Source organism: Ruditapes philippinarum, unplaced genomic scaffold, assembly GCF_026571515.1.
Source record: "Ruditapes philippinarum isolate M1 unplaced genomic scaffold, ASM2657151v2 ctg6265_1_1_1_1, whole genome shotgun sequence".
NCBI lineage: Eukaryota > Metazoa > Mollusca > Bivalvia > Venerida > Veneridae > Ruditapes > Ruditapes philippinarum.
Window position 1 is genome coordinate 73,459 of NW_026865251.1, and position 18,296 is coordinate 91,754.

At 33.3% G+C, this 18,296-nt stretch overlaps 2 protein-coding genes across 2 annotated transcripts in view; one reads left to right on the forward strand and one right to left on the reverse strand.

Annotated features, from left to right (window-relative positions):
* The window catches only part of LOC132728363 (C2 domain-containing protein 5-like), a 79,028-nt gene that overhangs the window by 36,358 nt on the left and 24,374 nt on the right, over nucleotides 1–18,296 (forward strand). Inside the window, 6 exon segments of the mRNA XM_060714017.1 lie at nucleotides 124–330; nucleotides 601–791; nucleotides 2,054–2,184; nucleotides 3,157–3,210; nucleotides 3,667–3,741; nucleotides 4,779–4,940. Of these exon segments, the coding sequence (XP_060570000.1) occupies nucleotides 124–330; nucleotides 601–791; nucleotides 2,054–2,184; nucleotides 3,157–3,210; nucleotides 3,667–3,741; nucleotides 4,779–4,940 (820 nt within the window).
* Nucleotides 13,242–17,692, reverse strand: LOC132728359 (E3 ubiquitin-protein ligase TRIM71-like). Its single transcript, XM_060714014.1, has 2 exons — nucleotides 17,577–17,692; nucleotides 13,242–16,101 (listed from the first exon to the last, which is right to left on the reverse strand). Exon 2 carries the CDS (start codon nucleotides 16,092–16,094, stop codon nucleotides 14,367–14,369), a length of 1,728 nt encoding a protein of 575 aa, XP_060569997.1. The 5' UTR covers nucleotides 16,095–16,101; nucleotides 17,577–17,692; the 3' UTR covers nucleotides 13,242–14,366.

Below are 18,296 nucleotides of genomic sequence, written 5' to 3' on the forward strand. Positions count from 1 at the left end.
CCCATGTACAGACTCAATCAAACCGTCAAGTCTGCAATTTTCATGTAATTTTGTTGTGGTTAATGCTTCCAAGGGATTATGTTGTTTGCAGGTTTTTACCTTATATTCATGTATTTATTTAAGTGATGAATTAATACTGCTGTCAGCCACTGGCACAGCTGCCAAGGTCAACTTGAACCTAGACCAATATCTGCAACCCAAGGCCAACTCCCAGCAACTGGTGTCAGCCGGGGACCGGAATCTTGCAACGGAAAAAGAGAGGGACCAGGGGAAGAAACTCTTTGTAGATGTAAATTTAGCCAATCAGATGACGTTAAGAAGTGGTGGCAGGTAAATATTACAAACTGTTGTAGAAAAAAATTAAAAGATATGATTATTTATTTCACTACTTGGTTAAGGAAAGAATTGTATTTTTGGCCAAAAAAGAATGTTGAAATTGTTTAAAGTAAACTTTGGTGGTTGAAAGAGCACCATAAGTGTTCATATATCTTGAAATCAAACCGAAGAGGGGGAATAAGAATTGTAATAAGAAGTTCAAACTGATAATCAATCTAAACAAACAATTATTCTTTTTGTGTTGTTTCTAATCTTTTCTTACAGTTCAGAGGATGGCAGCCCAAGATTCGCATGTTCACTGTGCCATATTCCATACAAACCTAGTTCTGCACCATTTCCTATCAACCTGTCACAATGTGCATGTTGCAGGTATGTACATGTAGTATACTTAAAGTTTAATAAAGATTTTTGGTTTTTGATGATCCCCATATTTCCATTGGAGCATGTAGTTTTTGGTTCGTCCTTTAGCCCAGGTCCGTTTTCTCAATTCTTCCATCACACCAACTTACTATTTCTCAGAGTACAAATATTTGGAGTATTGGTACTTTTTATAAGTCCATGGATTAGTTGGTCCAAAGTCAAGGTGCATGTTTTGGTGTGGAGGGGTTGCATATTAATATAATAAAATATTGGGGGAAATCAAAAAAATACCCTTATTAGAAAAGTAAATATGAAATTTAAAATTTTTCGGAGGGAATTTGTATGATGATTTTCAACAATAAATCCAAAGAATAAAAAATTGGAAAGGTTTCATTTTTAAAAGCCAGGTTTGGTATGTTTAAGGTATTTGCCTTAAGATAAACTTTAAAAAAACAAAAATAATAAAATTTATCAAAAAAAATGTGCCCTTTTGCCCCTTTTTTGGGCTGAGGGGGGGCTTTTTTTTTTGGGGGGGGGGGGGTTAAAGGATAGAAAAAAAATTTAAATAAAGGGAAAAAATTTCTAACATTTTATTAAAATTTAATCCAGATGGGGTTTCCCCTGGGTTGCAAAGTTTTAAACCGGTCACCAAAATTCCCCGTTTGGTGCCATACAGCCCAAACTGTGTTCATTTGCAGTAAAACTTAACAAAAACAAAACAAGTGCTGCTTTTGCTACTTTGTAAAAATTGTATTGCATGGCCATGTATATATTTACTTTTTACAAAGAAAAATACAGGCTTAATGTTAGAACACCATTGGTGTGTCAATAAAAATGTTATATATTTTTACTGTAAACAGTCTTTATTTTGGATATGTGATAAATAGTAAATTATATTTTGTGTGTTGATTCAATACTAAATTTATTGATTTCATTGAAAAAAATGATATGCTCATCAGAGGCTCACATAATATAATTTTATTCAACTTGTTTAATGAATTCAGTATTTTAACTTACACTTATTCAATACTCTCTTTTTATTTAAACCTTGCATGATCTTAGTATATAATAACAGAAACATGTAAAGAAAAAAAACAACAACAACAAAAAAACAACAAGAAACAAGGGTAAGGGGTCATGTTTTGGAACAAAATTTGTATCTTCATCTGCAATGTTTGTGAGTAAAATTTTTGTCTTCAAATGATGTCAAAATTTCATTATCAATTTGCAGTTATTCTCAAAAGCCTTTTTCTGGATTTATAGTCAAATCAAGGGAGGTAATTATGTATGTCTGGAAAATTGTGTACAGTAAGGGAAACTATCTCTTTATAATTCTTCCTGAGATTTCACAAAAGAGGAATGTGTTTTTCTCCCTGTTTTTACTATATTTTTCCTTTATTTTTGCTACATTTTTTCCTGTTTCTTTACAGAGTTATAAGACCCAAAATAAACAGCAAAGCTGAAGCAAATGCAAAAGAGATTAGTGATGTAAGTTATTATAAAAATATTTCAGCAAAGTTTTACAAGTGTTTGGGAAGGGAGACAACTCTTCAATAAAAAAAAAGATAATAGTTTGTAAATAATAGTTTGTAATTGGTGCTTAGTTCTTCGCATTTTTTTCTTTTTTAGAAGGAATTAATCATTTTAGAAAAATGGGGCCATTTTTTATTTTAAAAATTCTCTTTTTTTTTTAGAATTTAAAGAACTCACTATAAAAGCCTTTAAAAATAAAATTTAATTTTTCATAGAAATTGGGGCAATTTTTAAAAAAAAATTGAAAAAAGGCTATTTTTAGAAATTCTAAATAAAAAAGTTTTATCTAAATTATAAGGGAACATTAAAAATTGTTTTTGTTTCATTTTTAAAAAAAATCATAATTTTTCAAAAAGCATTCATTAATCCAAACAAAATTTTTTAAAGCCATCCAAGAAACTATGTTGCTATTTTTTAAAATTTTATGCTTTTTTTAGAAATGAAAATTTGCAAATTAGTTGCTTTTTTTTTTAAAATAAAAATTTTTACTTGTTTCAAGAAAAATTAAATTATAGAAAATAATATTTTCATTATTGTGGGGAAAAGAAATCCGTCCCCGGGGGGTCCACCTTTGAGGTAACGAGCGAGACAATGCCAAGTTACAGGCAATGGGCAGGTTTCAACATATTTCTTGCATATTCTACCATATTACGTCATATTTTAAATTCTTTAACTTAATGAAACAATTATCCATGGAAATTTATGTTATTACACCCATAACTATTTTCTTACAACAGCATATGAAATGACAACTTCATTCATATCGGTGAAATTTCGTCATCTTAAGCATGCCATAGTATACCACATGACTCATCTGGCATCCTCATGCTGGGAAGAGTAAAACTAACGGAAACTCAAGTCTGATATGCAAGATAATTGATTGACAAATCCTGTTGTGAGAATAACTTACTTCTTGTTTGTTTTCAGATTCTGCCATTTCTGGAATATGATCTACACAATCAGTTAATGAACAAACTTAAAGTAAGTAAAAATCATTATCTAAAAGCAAGTTTTATAAGTTTAAAAAGAAACAGTTTACTATTTGATAAATCGGATGAGAAATTTTTTGTTTTTAAATTTTGATAATGAAATTTTTCCATTGTACAGTTTTTCCATTTATAAACTTTGATAATCCAATTTTTCCATTGTAGGCTTTGATAATACTGTTTTCCATTTATAATTTTTGATAATCCAATTTTTACATTATAAACTTTGACAGTTTTCCATTTATTAATTTTGATAGTCTAATTTTTTCATTATAAGCTTTGATAATTCAATTTTTCAATTGCCAGCTTTGATAATACAATTTTCCATTTATATATTTTGAGAATCCAATTTTTCCATTTAGAATTTTTGATAATACAATTTTTCCATTTAGAATTTTTGATGATACAATTTTTTCATTTAGAATTTATGATAATACAAGTTTTGTTACAGATGCGAAGTATGAATGGATTGTTTGGACTGAAAATGCAGTTTGTGGTGGGAGAAAGCATGCTGATTGGAATAGCTGTAAGTGCTCTTCTACTTATCCCCCTGTTATAGAATGAAATGAGGTGTAGGAGACTCTGAGGTTGAGTGGTTAAGGTTTCTGACTGAGCGTCACTTGAACCCCATTGCTGTGGGTTTGAATCCCATCAGTGAGTTAATGTTCTATCATGTAAAGAAGTTATCTGGCTAGCTAACAGAAAATTAGTGTTTCTACTTGGAGGTGTTCTTTGTCCTTAAACAACACAGTGTCCACATGACTAAAGCCCATTAAGTTCATTTTAAGTAAATGACGTCACGTTGTATTATTATTTGGTGTGCTTTTCATTCATTTTTAGGTTTAATGTCTTTTTAAAATGTTTCTTTGCATATAATAAAAAGAAAATTTGTTTAGTTTAGTATAAGATCGAAATATATTTCAGCTTGTGAACACCAAAAGTTCATATTTCACTCGTGGCTGTGCCACTCGTGAAATATACCTTTTGATGCTCACTCGGTGAAATATATTCCTATCTTACACTGAACTAAACAAATATCCTCTATTTAACTGTTGAGCGCTAACACCACATGCAGTTGTCTTGTTATCTCTCGCTTTTAATATTCTAGTGGAAGAAAGTGAGGTTGTTCAGGACTTTAATCTATTTACTACATTTGAGTTCTTGCAATTGAAGAAGCTATCAAGTTAGTTAACTGACCTGTAGATTTAAAGAAACATGATAAAAGTTAAATAAAGTGCAAGAACAAATTTTTTTTTTTTTTTTTTCATCTTGCTGTGTTTTATTATTGTATATTTTGTGAGCTGTGTCATGACAACACCAACGTAATGTGTTTGCGACCAGCATGGATCCAGACCAGCCTGCACATCCGCACAATCTGATCAGGATCCATGCTGTTCGCATACAAAGCTTATAACAAGTAGAGAAACTGATAGTGAACACCTTGGATCCTGTTCAGACTGCACGGATGCACAGGCTGGTTTGGATCGATGCTGGTCGCAAACGCACTATGTTGATTTTGTCATGGTGCGGCTCATATTATATTTGTGTTGTTGGTTATTCCAGTCAGCCACTGGAGCGTACTTGGTGCCACTACCACCACCACCTGTACCGAGGCTGTTGGGTCAGATCACCTCGGAGGAGGAAAATGTGGCGTTACTTGACCTACAAAAGAAGCTGGCCGAACAAATACAGCGTAATAAAGATCTTTATCAGCTAACTGGAATTGTAAGTCATTATATGTATTTTTAAGGAATAGTATAATATAAAAGTGTTTATTATATACCTATAAATTTTCTCCCTAAAATACATGCAAATTTGGAAGCACGAATACACTTCAACAGATAGAAAATTCTGTATTATGTTAGTGACAAAAATATTGAAGTGCCAGACTATTTATGATGTTAGTTCCCATCTTAGTTTTGTATAATGTAGCATATGGAAACAGGAACCAAAATTTACGTATTCATCCGTCATTCATGAAGGCTACATTTCATTTCCTGAAATTACTTTAAGAAGTAAGTATATTGAAACTCCTTTTACTTAAAATGAATAGGTATATAATTAAAAGGAAAATTATGATGAAGTAAGTTTCTGAAGCCATCTATTTTGCTCCTTGCAACGTTGGAAAATTGATATCTCACTTGACCTATGGTCTCACAAGATATAAATTTTCCAATGCTGCTCGTTGTAAAATACAAAGCCTGGGAAAGCTGCTACAACATAATATTCCGTATTATTTTACCATCAACCCGCCTTGTAAGGCAATAACAATTGGAGGTTATCAAATAATGTAAATAAACGTTATTGTACAGCTTCACAAAATATTTCAAAATCTTGTGGTATCGTGATTGTAAGTGATTGTAAGTGATTGTTATTAGCCATCTGTAAACCAGTTTGTTGTGGCTTTTATTTCCATTAGTCAAATTATGGCCAACATATGAATTTATGCATCAATGAACAATATGACTCAATATTTTACAAAAGAAAACTGGTTTATTATGAATAACACTATTATTTACATACATGTATATTAAAAATAACACTATTTCATGTACATCGTATATTGCAAATTGATATAGTATTTGCTTTTTTTAATAAAAATGAATATATTTCAATAGAATTCATCCATTATTATAACTTATAACAATATTCATGTCAATCTAGATATAGTGGTCTGACTGTAGCGGTCATTTTAGCTCAGTCCTCTTACTGACCACTAAAGTGACTATAGGCAGGTTTGACAGTATGTGCTACATGTGTATAGTTCCTAGTACCTCCAAGCAATTCAACTTGATATTTGTTGGTACAAACAATTATCACTGCAATTGTATTCATGTTGATGAAACTCGAAATTTGTCTGCTAATGATATAACATGAACTTAATTGTTTGACATGATGGTATGACGCGATGACCCTTCAATAACGCACTTTCTGCAAAGCTGACTTCAAATTTTTGATGTACAATATTGAACTGCCCGAACAGGAAGAAACACAAGAAGCAGTGAAGTTTTACGCCTGCAAGTTAATATATTCTGCAATAAAAATTATATGAAAACTTTCTAGAAGTTGCGTAGACAAGGGAAATGAAGAAATCTGCTGTCTTCAAGTTATACATAGGTGTGTGACGAAACAGGGTCTTTGAATTTAGCTTCTTGTCTTGTTTTCTTCATACATTTATACACATCCTAGCGATTTATCTAATCATTACTTTTTGAACATTTTGATAAAGTTATCTTCATTTGTATCATTCCCAGAGCTACTGCTTACGTACAGTGTACATCTTTCGGCAGACCAGAAGACATTCTGGGGCTTTTTTATATCCTTAACGACAATCTCCCCTTCAGTAAAGTCCTCAGATATCTCTTCTATGGCATTGCTGTCAAAATTACAAAAATATAAACTCCCATCTTCTGATGTTGCCAAGCCGTAAGGTTGTCCTGAACAAACATATTTGCCTTTCACCTCACCCTGCCAGTTTAACTTGGTAACAGTTTTCATTTCAGTATCAGATACATAGATACAATTGTCACTTGTTGCAATATATCTTGGTGTTTTGAATATATGTTCATCTTGTATTGTCTGTAATAAAGTTCCATTGATAAGGCGGATTTGAACTTTTGGAGGATGCAAAAATGACACAACCATTTTATCATTATGACAGCTAATACCGAAACATGGTCCATCTACATTCACAGTGTACTTATTGCGGAAGTTATTTTGAGATATATTTATAAACTGAACAGTAAAGTTGCTTGGGAGTGTGACTGCTACTTCATTTTGTGAAACTGATGTGACATCAGAAGGTTGACTCGCAAAGCTTTGCTGAGCTAGTACAGACTTTCTGTTGATATCAATCATTTTTATAGCATTGTTAAGCCAATCTGTGACGATTAAAAGATCAGGAGTAAGGAGAGTCATTCCTTGTATATAGCAATGGTCCTTATCTTGTGATGTTTTGATACAGATATTATCCATATGTAACTTTTGTCTAGACTTCAAATCTGGTTTTAATGTTTTGCTGCTCAATGTCCCAATGGATTTCTCTTTAACAAGTAGTTTTGATATTGCCTCATTTGGTTCAAAGTTGTATTCTTTGACTTCAGTTTCTGAGAGCAAGGCAACCTTCTGCTCATAATATTTTATCATCTGTTTGGCTTGTTTTAGTTCCATGAACAAATCATTAGATTGTTTGGATGTGTTGAAACGTTTAACGGCATCCAGTGATGACTTCAGACGTATTTGTACATCTCCACATACTGTTTCTACTTTCATCAAAGCCTTTCTATTGTCTTTTTGGATGACTTGTGCAGCCTCCTTGACTTGACTTTCTAATTCATCCAGTCTTTGGTTGATTTTTGTCCGGAATTTCTTTATGTCTGTCAAAGCATCTGATAAAGATTTGCTTGATTCATCATTTTGTTTCTTAATGTCTTGAAGTGTTTTGCTAGATCTTTCTGTCATGTCATTGATATCCTTCAATATATCTTGATATTCTTTGCTGTCTGTGACCTTGTCTGAAATGTCTGGTATATAATTGACTTTGCAAGATGCTGCAGTATGGTCAAGTGTGACACAAACACTACAGAGGAAAGCCTCATGGTCATAACAGTAAAACTTGATCATCTCCATGTTGTGTTTAGGACATGGTTTTGTGAAGTTATCTGATTGTCTTGGAGTTACAGGTGACAGAGTCTGAGGCATGCTAGATTTGTCTTGTAGAGTATGGTGTCTTGATAATGTATGTCTTTTGTGTACTGTAAAGCATGTTTCACACAAATGCTCTAAACAGTTTGTACAATAGCCGTGAGCAGGAAGTCTAGGTCCATCTCGATCACATGGCTGACAGTAAACTTTGAGATCTTCATCAGAACCCATAGAAGTTGTTGATGATGAAAATTGTTTGGTGGCTTTTTTACCTTGGACAGCCATGACTTCTCTGAAAGTAGAATAATCAATCTGATTAAGCAATAAAATAGCATTTATAGACTTGTGTCACATGTAACTTCAAAAGTAGAACACCTTTAAGAACCATATGGAAATTGGCAGAGAAGTGTCGCTTGAATCTTGCTAAGAACAGTTGTTAGCATGTGAACTTATGCACCTGTGTACATGTTATACTATATTGATGCAAATTCATTTGTGATCAACAAGGTTATGCCTCTTGCTTCTGCAAAAAGAGTTATTATATACCCTGTTGTTATTAGCAAACAGACCTTAAAATCTGATTGTCTTGTCAGAAACATATTTTCTGTGTGCATATATAATTATTACTTGAATCAAATGTTTACCACTATGCGCCATGGCATGCATGTGAACCTGGATGCTGTCTATCAACGGTCGTATGACCAAATACGGTCTTAGCTGCGACTGAGGGTGTAGAACCGTGTTCATAAAACAGTGGAAATTGCAGGCTCGGTCCTAAGTATAGAAAGTAAGATAAGATAGCAGTTATGACTGTCTTTGTTGATAAAACGGCACCCAGGTCTCTAGGCAGTTATGACTGTCTTTGTTGATAAAACGGCACCCAGGTCTCTAGGCAGTTATGACTGTCTTTGTTGATAAAACGGCACCCAGGTCTCTAGGCAGTTATGACTGTCTTTGTTGATAAAACGGCACCCAGGTCTCTAGGCAGTTATGACTGTCTTTGTTGATAAAACGGCACCCAGGTCTCTAGGTCAGTGGTTAATTTTAAGAGAGTATTGTGGTTAATTTTAAGAGAGGATTGAAAAAAGCTTTATAAGCTTCTGACTCAATCAGTAAAATTGATCTTTATGTAATTTATTAGCTCGACTTTTCGATAAGAATAAGTAGAGCTATTGTAGTCACCCGAGCATTGGCGTCGGCGTAACCACTTATGTTTAAGTTTTTGTAATACCTCAAATATTTTCAAAGTTCATTGACATATGGCTTTGAATCTTTGCACACTTGTTCACCATCATGACCCCAACCTGTAGGCTGGAGGAGGTAACTGTATCAAGCATTTTGACAGAATCATGCCCTATTTTCAACTTAGAATTTACGTGAAAGTTTTTGTAATACCTCAAATATTTTCAAAGTCCTTTGACATATGGCTTTGAAACTTTTCACATTTGTTCACCATCATGACCTCAACCTGTAAACAGGAGGAGGTAACTGTATCATGGATTTTGATAGAATTATGTCCCTTTTTCGACTTAGAATTTACGTTAAAGTTTTTGTAATACCACAAATTTTTTAAAAACAAATATGTAATATAAATATGAAAGTGGGCGGAGTCAAATCTCATATTTAATTTAAGGGACTTCTTTCGCCATTTTGTTTGAAAAATCTGATAAATACAAAACAATTTTTTGTTGAATTTTGTTTTGAAAACTATTTAGAATGATAGAAAATGGTCTAACTAAGAAAATAAATCCGAACACCAATATCTTTAATTCAGTCACAGACGTTTAAAGAGTTTTTTTACGTGACGTCACAATGTAGTGCTAAATATGGCAGTAGTGCTAAATATGGCGTGCAAAACAAGACAATAATTATATTACTGCGTGCTGTACAATTTCAGTTGCGTAAGCAAGCAAAGGGGTTTGTAACCATTTTTCTTTGATAATGAAATTAAATAAAAAGCTTATTTTTTCGTTTTGCGTGAAATATGGTTTATATTTTCACTCAACATGATAAAATGCCACATATTTTCACTCGCCGTCCCGGCTCGTGAAAATATGTGGCATTTTATCATGTTGAGTGAAAATATATTCCATATTTCACTCAAACGAAAATATATCCTCTTATTATTTTGATGTGTACATCATATAAGACTGCAAATTGGTAGCTAAATTATTAAAGTGTTCTTAATTTCTACCTTTGTAAAAATCAATTAGTAGAAAAAGATATAAAGTTAATTCAACCAAAAAATCTGGATTATCACAATAATTTACCTCACAATTTTTCAACAGTTTCAAATTACATACCTTAAATAATTTCCGAAGTTAATTTGCAATGGTTTCTTCAAAAAAAAAGAGAAAATCTAAAAAATTTAAAAATCAAATATGTTTTCCTTCAATCTTGAATGATTAAATTCTCTTTAACCAGGTAACAAGTATAAACAAGTTGGAGAGAGTTGCGTGTCTTAAAGTAATTTTTACTGATTGAAACTTGCATAACAATTAGAGTAAAGTCTACTTGTTTTATAGGGAGGTTTAAGTGTGTGAATAGGTTTCTGTAGTACCCTGGACTATTTACATTTCTGCATATGAATACCCAAGTTGAACATGATTAAATATTTACATTAACGGCTATACAAATATAATCAATTTAATCATTTTGAATTTGAAAATGAAAAAATGTGACTAAGTAACAAATCATCACCTTAGTGCAGTAACGGAATAAGACCTTATAAATTTTATAGCATTTAATCAGTTATTGCACTGACCTGTGACATAGTGCTTTGCTTATATATTTATTATGTGTTATAAATCAATATGTTTCTAAATATAGCAAAATATATGTTTTATTTACATGAATGAATGGAGTTGATTTGATTATCACTGAACTTAAGGGTGATGATTTAATTACAAGTGTATAACAATTAATCACCCCTCAGCCTTAACCTCTTTTAAGTGCCCCTGAGAAAATGTTAAAGTCACTGTACGACAGAAAAACATCAGTTTCAAACATTTAAATCAGTGTTTTTAGGAATTTTCTTGTTGTACTTAATATCAATTAAATTCATCAAAATAAGTTTGGGGCTTCTTTGGCCGAGTGCTTAAAGTTGTTGACAACAAACCACTTGCCCCTGACCAATATGGGTTACATTATCTTGCCAGAGACTTGTGAGGAAGCTATCCAGCTAACTTAGGAAACTACGGTGGTTTAATTCAGGTGCCTGTTTGTGCCTGAATATCGCATGGAGGGGCACCTGAGGTCTTCCTCCTTCAGTAAAGCTTGAAAGTTGCCATATGACCTATACTGTGTTTGTGTGATGTGAAATCCAAACGAAAAAAGAAGAAAACAAATCCTCGTTAATTAATGAGTGATGGAATAAAGATTTGTATAGGTTTTTGACAAGTGTGATTGTGTATCTTAAAAGTTACCAAATTTTTATGCCCCCCTTTGAAGAAGAGGGGGTATATTGTTTTGCTAATGTCGGTCTGTCTGTCGGTCGGTCCATCGGTCTGTCCGTCGGTAGACCACATGGTTTCCGCTGATTATCTTGAAAAGTATTTATCACAAAGTCTTCATATTTCACATAGTGATTGGTCATAACTAGTAGAAGACCCCTATTGATTTTGGGGTCACTAAGTCAAAGGTCAAGGTCACAAGGACCTTAAATATCAAAATGGTTTCCGCTGATTATCTTGAAAAGTTTTTATCACAAAGTTTTCATATTTCACACAGTGATTGGCCATAACTAGTAGATGACCCCTATTGATTTTGGGGTCACTATGTCAAAGGTCAAGGTCACAGGGGCCTTAAATGTCAAAATGGTTTCCGCTGATTATCTTGAAAAGTATTTATCACAAAGTCTTCATATTTCACATAGTGATTGGTCAATACTAGTAGATGACCCCTATTGATTTTGGGGTCACTAGGTTCCAAGGTTAAGGTCACAGGGGCCTTAAATGTCAAAATGGTTTACGCTGATTATCTTGAAAAGTATTTATCACAAAGTCTTCATATTTCACACAGTGATTGGTCATCACTAGTAGATGACCCCTATTGATTTTGAGGTCACTTAGTCAAAGGTCAAGGTCACAGGGACCTTAAAATGTCAAAATGGTTTCCGCTGATTATCTTGAAAAGTATTCATCACAAAGTCTTCATATTTCACATAGTGATTGGTCATAACTAGTAGATGACCCCTATTGATTTTGGGGTCACTAGGTCAAAGGTCAAGGTCAAAGGGGCCTTAAATGTCAAAAGGGTTTCCGCTGATTATCTTGAAAAGTATTCATCACAAAGTCTTCATATTTCACCTAGTTATTGGTCATAAGTAGTATATGACCTCTATTGAATTAGGGGTCATTAGGTCAAAGGTAAATGTCACATGGGCCTTAAATGTCAAAATGGTTTCCGTTGATTTTTCCATAATTGAACACTTCCATGTACCCATTTTTGGCAAGTTTCTGTGAGTCAATGGCTAGAAAGGGGGGTATATGTGTCGTTTGACATTCTTGTTTAATAGTTGTATTAACTAGAAAAAATATTACCTACTGTAACACCATCTTCAATCATTCTCATCATGTAAGAAAATAATATTAATTCACTTCTGGTAGATTCTCTTTATGTTAAATATAAAAAGATGAATACAATTAAAAGAAATAGAGGGAGAACTGTCATTATTTCAAATTTGGAGAACTGTCAGGGGAGTAAAAAAGTTTGTTTTAGAGGAGGAACTTAAAGTCAGAGGGAAGAACTAGTCAGAGGGGATGAACTAGTCAGAGGGGAGGAACTAGTCAGAAGGGAGGAAGTAGTCAGAGGGGAGGAACTAGTCAGAGGGTAGGAACTACTCAGAGGGAGAAACAAGTCAGAGGGTAGGAACTAGTCAGAGGGAGGAACAAGTCAGAGGGAAAAACTTATCCAGGGAGGAACAAGTCAGAGGGGAAGGAACTAGTTTAGGGTAGAAACTAGTCAGGGAAAGGAACTAGTATGTGGGAGGGTCTAGTAAGGGGGAGGAACTAGTCAAAGGGAGGAACTATTCAGGGGGAGGAACTAGTATGGAAGAAAATAACATGGAATTTGTGTGAAAAAAACCTTTTAATGTAGAAAACAGCTTCTCAGATCCTCATGCACCACATGTGAAATTAGTTTAATATACATGTACAACTTATTGATAAAGAAATAATTATCAATTTCGTCAGTCTCCTCTGATTGAAGAAGATCCACTGTAAATATACCTTATTTTAAGCAGTGTTCATAGTTAATACAGCTATACAAAATTCATACAAAAGTACATAAACACATACTGTTTATTTATTCAGTTGACTTTTTTTCCGTGTCAGTCTGTCAAAAACATTCATCTGCATCATTTTCTCATGACTGGCACTAAACTTTACTTTAACAGGGTTTTGTTGAAAGACAGCTTTTTTAATAGCAGCATTTTTCTGTGTCAATTTCTGTTGAACTTCCGTCTTTCCAAACCTTTGTGACCTTTTCTGAACAGTTACTGTAGGTTTCATAACAGTAGTTTGGTTTCATTGACATGCATTAATTTTGATTCTAAGAATATTTTCCTTGTTAGTTTGCTTTGACGGATTATGTTTAGATTGTTTCTTTGATAAATCAGGCATTTCTGTTGATTTTTCTGTCACTTTGGGTTCATTTATCTTTTCTATTGGCATTTCCTTTGCCTTTGCTTTGGGTTTGTCTGTAGTTTCTAAATCCTCTGTCATGGAATGATCTGGTATTTTATGAGGAGATATGTTTGAGAGGTCTTTGTTGAATGCTTATTTCACTGTTTCAAGTGATGGTTTTAAGTATTTTTGCATTATATCAAAATCTTCATCTAGATTTTGCTGTGATTCAATTTTATTGCAAATTGATATAGTATTTGCTTTTTTTAATAAAAATGAATATATTTCAACAGTATTCATCCATTATTATAACTTATAACAATATTCATGTCAATCTGGATATTGTGGACCCATGTCTGTAGCGGTCATTTTAGCTCAGTCCTCTTACTGACCACTATGGTGACTATAGGCAGGTTTGACCGTATGTACTACATGTGTATAGTTCCTTGTACCTCCAAGCAATTCAACTTTATATTTGTTGGTACAAACAATTGTCACTGCAATGGTATTCATGTTGATAAAACTTAAAATTTTGTCTGCTAATGATATAACATGAACTTAATTGTTTGACATGATGGTATGACGCAATGACCCTTCAATAATGCACTTTCTGCAAAGCTGACTTCAAATTTTTGATGTACAATTTTGGCCTGCCTGAACAGGAAGAAACACAAGAAGCAGTGAAGTTTTACGCCTGCAAGTTAATATATTCTGCAATAAAAATTATATGAAAACTTTCTAGGAGTTGCGTAGACAAGGGAAATGAAGAAATCTGCTGTCTTCAAGTTATACATAGGTGTGTGACAAAACAGGGTGTTTGAATTTAGCTTCTTGTCTTGTTTTCTTCATACATTTATACACATCCCAGCGATTTATCTAATTATTACTTTCTGAACATTTTGATAAAGTTATCTTCATTTGTATCATTCCCAGAGCTACTGCTTACATACAGTGTACATCTTTCGGCAGACCAGAAGACATTCTGGGGCTTTTGTATATCCTTAACGACAATCTCCCCTTCAGTAAAGTCCTCGGATAACTCTTCTATGGCATTGCTGTCAAAATTACAAAAATATAAACTCCCATCTTCTGATGTTGCCAAGCCGTAAGGTTGTCCTGAACAAACATATTTGCCTTTCACCTCACACTGCCAGTTTAACTTGGTAACAGTTTTCATTTCAGTATCAGATACATAGATAAAATTGTCACTTGTTGCAATATATCTTGGTGTTTTGAATATATGTTCATCTTGTATTGTCTGTAATAAAGTTCCATTGATAAGGTGGATTTGAACTTTTGGAGGATGCAAAAATGACACAACCATTTTGTCTTTATGACAGCGAATACCGGAACATTTTCCATCAACCTTCACAGTGTGCTTATTGCGGAAGTTATTTTGAGATATATTTATAAACTGAACAGTATAGTTGCTTGGAAGTGTGACTGCTACTTCATTTTGTGAAACTGATGTGACATCAGTAGGTTGACTCGCAAAGCTTTGCTGAGCTAGTACAGACTTTCTGTTGATATCAATCATTTTTATGGCATTGTTGAACCAATCTGTGACAATTAGAAGATCAGAAGTAAGGAGAGTCATTCCTCGTATACAGCAATGGTCTGTATCTCGTGATGTTTTGATACAGATTTTATCCAACAGATGTAACTTTGGTCTAGACTTCAAATCAGGTTGTAATGTTTTGCTGCTCAATGTCCCAATGGATTTCTCTTTATCAAGTAGATTTGATATTGCCTCATTTGGTTCAAAGTTGTATTCTTTGACTTCAGTTTCTGAGAGCAAGGTAACATTCTGCTTGTAATCTTTTATCATCTGTTTGGCTTGTTTTAGTTCCATGAACAAATCATTGGCTTGTTTGGATGTGTTGAAATGTTTAACGGCATCCATTGATGACTTCAGACTTATTTGTACATCTCCACATACTGTTTCTACTTTCATCAAAGCCTTGCTATTGTCTTTTTGGATGACTTGTGCAGCCTCCTTGACTATACTTTCTAATTCATCCAGCCTTTGGTTGATTTTTGTCCGGAATTTTTTTATGTCTGTCAAAGCATTTGATAAGGATTTGTTTGATTCATCATTTCGTTTCTTAATGTCTTGAAGTGTTTTGCTAGATCTTTCTGTCATGTCATTGATATCCTTCAATATGTCTTGATAATCTTTGCTGTCTGTGACCTTGTCTGAAATGTCTGGTATATAATTGACTTTGCAAGATGCTGCAGTATGGTCAAGTGTGACACAAACACTACAGAGTAAAGCTTCATGGTCATGACAGTAAAACTTGATCATCTCCATGTTGTGTTTAGGACATGGTTTTGTGAAGTTATCTGGTTGTCTTGGAGTTACAGGTGACAGAGTCTGTGGCATGCTGGATTTGTCTTGTAAAGTATGGTGTCTTGATAATGTATGTCTTTTGTGAACTGTAAAGCATGTTTCACACAAATGCTCTGAACAGTTTGTACAATAGCCGTGAGCAGGAAGTCTAGGTCCATCTCGATCGCATGGTTGACAGTAAACTTTGAGATCTTCATCAGAACCCATAGAAGTTGTTGATGATGAAAATTGTTTGGTGGCTTTTTTACCTTGGACAGCCATGACTTCTCTGAAAGTTGAATAAACAATCTGAATAAGCAATAAAATAGCATTTATACACTTGTGTAACTTCAAAAGTGTATCTGCTAGAGCATGAAACCTTTTTAAGAACACAGTTGTCACCATATGGAAATTGGCAGAGTAGTGTCCCTTGAATCTTGCTAATAACAGTTGTTAGCATGTAAACTTATGCACCTGTGTACATGTTATACTATATTGATGCAAATTCATTTGTGATGAACAAGGTTATGCCTCCTGCATTTGCAAAAAAAAGTTTGTATTTATATTTTATACACCCTATTTTTCTTCATCGAACAGGACCTAAAATGTGTTGGTTTTGTCAGAAACTTATATTCTGCATGCATATATTAAGTATTACTTGAATCAAATATTTATTATGTGTTATAAATCAATATTTTTTCGAAATATAGCAAAATCTTTGTTTTATTTAAATGAATGAATGGAGTTGATTAGATTATCACTGAATTTAAGGCTTATGTTTTAATTACAGGTGTTAAACAATTAATGACCCCTCAGCCTTAACCTCTCTTAACCCATTACCCCATGAGCATTTTGTGAAAAATGGCTGTTTTCATTGAAAAGTCTCCCGTTACAAGTTCAAGTTGCTATAAAACTATAAAAACTGCTTCAATACTAATCAAACTTGGCACAAATGTTGACTGGACCATTGCCTTTGTAACAACATGCTCAGTCTGAAATTTCCTGTTACCATGGCAACTAGGAGACATCTCAAAATTGCCAAAAATCACTATTTTGCGTTGATTTTTTTCCATCAAAATTGATTTCAAAGTGCTGCCACTTCTCAAAGGATTGAGATAGAGTCAAAGGCTTTTCAGCATTGGTTACACGTTACCTTATTATCGACCTGGGGCCATTTTTAGCCTCCCACAAGTCCAAAATTTTCTTGGCGATGAGGAGGAATCCGCCCCCCTACAAACCCCCCAAACAGAAGGGGGCACATCCCCCTTCTGGCAACCCCCTGATGTATCTTTTGGATGGGGGGCCGCGCCGAAAAAGTGGTCAATTTTTTAAACAACATTTCTCAAACAAAAACAAGTGTTTGGGGGCCTAAATAAGGCATTTTTCCACCATTTGAGAAAGCAAAAAGGGGGGGGGGGAAGGCGTAGAAAGGCGTATATATCTGGTAATGGGTTAAGTGTTGATTGGATTGAAATACCTGAGAAAAAATATGTAAAAGCCAGTGTATGACAGATAAACATCAGTTTTAAACATTTTAAGCAGAGTTTTAAGGTATTTTCTATTTCTTGTCAAGATGTTTAAAATTGTTTATTTTGATGTGTACATCATATAAGGCTGTAAATTGTTAGCTTTAATAAAGTGTTCTTAATTTTGACCTTTGAATAAATCAATAAGTAGAAAAAGCTATTAAGTTAATTCAACCAACAAATCTTGATTACCACAATAATGTACCTAACCATTTTTTTACAATTTCAAATTACATACCTTAAATGATATCCGAAGTTAATTTGCAAAGGTAAAATTCTTCAAAACATAAAAGAAAAATAAAAAATTTAAAAATCAAATATGTCCTCCTTACAATCTTGAATGCTTAAATTCTCTTTAATCAGGTAACAAGTATAAACAAGTTGGAGAGAGTTGTGTGTCTACTTGAAACCGATAGTTTCATGCAAAAAATGAAAAGATATGGTGATACCCTCTTTGAATTTAAACGATTACATGGTAATTCGATCACAGTTATTTAAACTTGATACTGAAAGATTATGGAGATGATAATACATGTATATTCACATACATTAGTGTTTGAAATTAATTTTTGTCCATTCAGATTGCAGTATTTCAAATGAAACGTAACAGTCATTTACTGTGGTAAATCGCAAACTGTAGTAAATTGTCTATTTATAAAAATAATTCAAAAGACTTAAAGCTGTTTGAAATTTATTAGTAAGTATTTACAAAATCAAGTGACCAATTTATTTTTGTAAATACGTAAAAAATAAACTTAAACATATACTTAAAATGTGATCTCTGATTGCTCTTGTACATAATAAATAATTAAGTCATTTTGCCATATTTCGAAAGATATTTACAATTCTAAACACATAATTAATATATAAGCAAAGCACTATGTCACAGGTTAGTGCCATAACTGATTAAATGCTATAAAATTTAGAAGGTCTTATTCTGTTTCTGCACAAAGGTGAT

Coding starts and splice junctions, on each gene's coding strand:
- LOC132728359 (XM_060714014.1), bottom strand. CDS start 16,094: ATGGCTGTCCAAGGTAAAAAAGCCACCAAACAATTTTCATCATCAACA.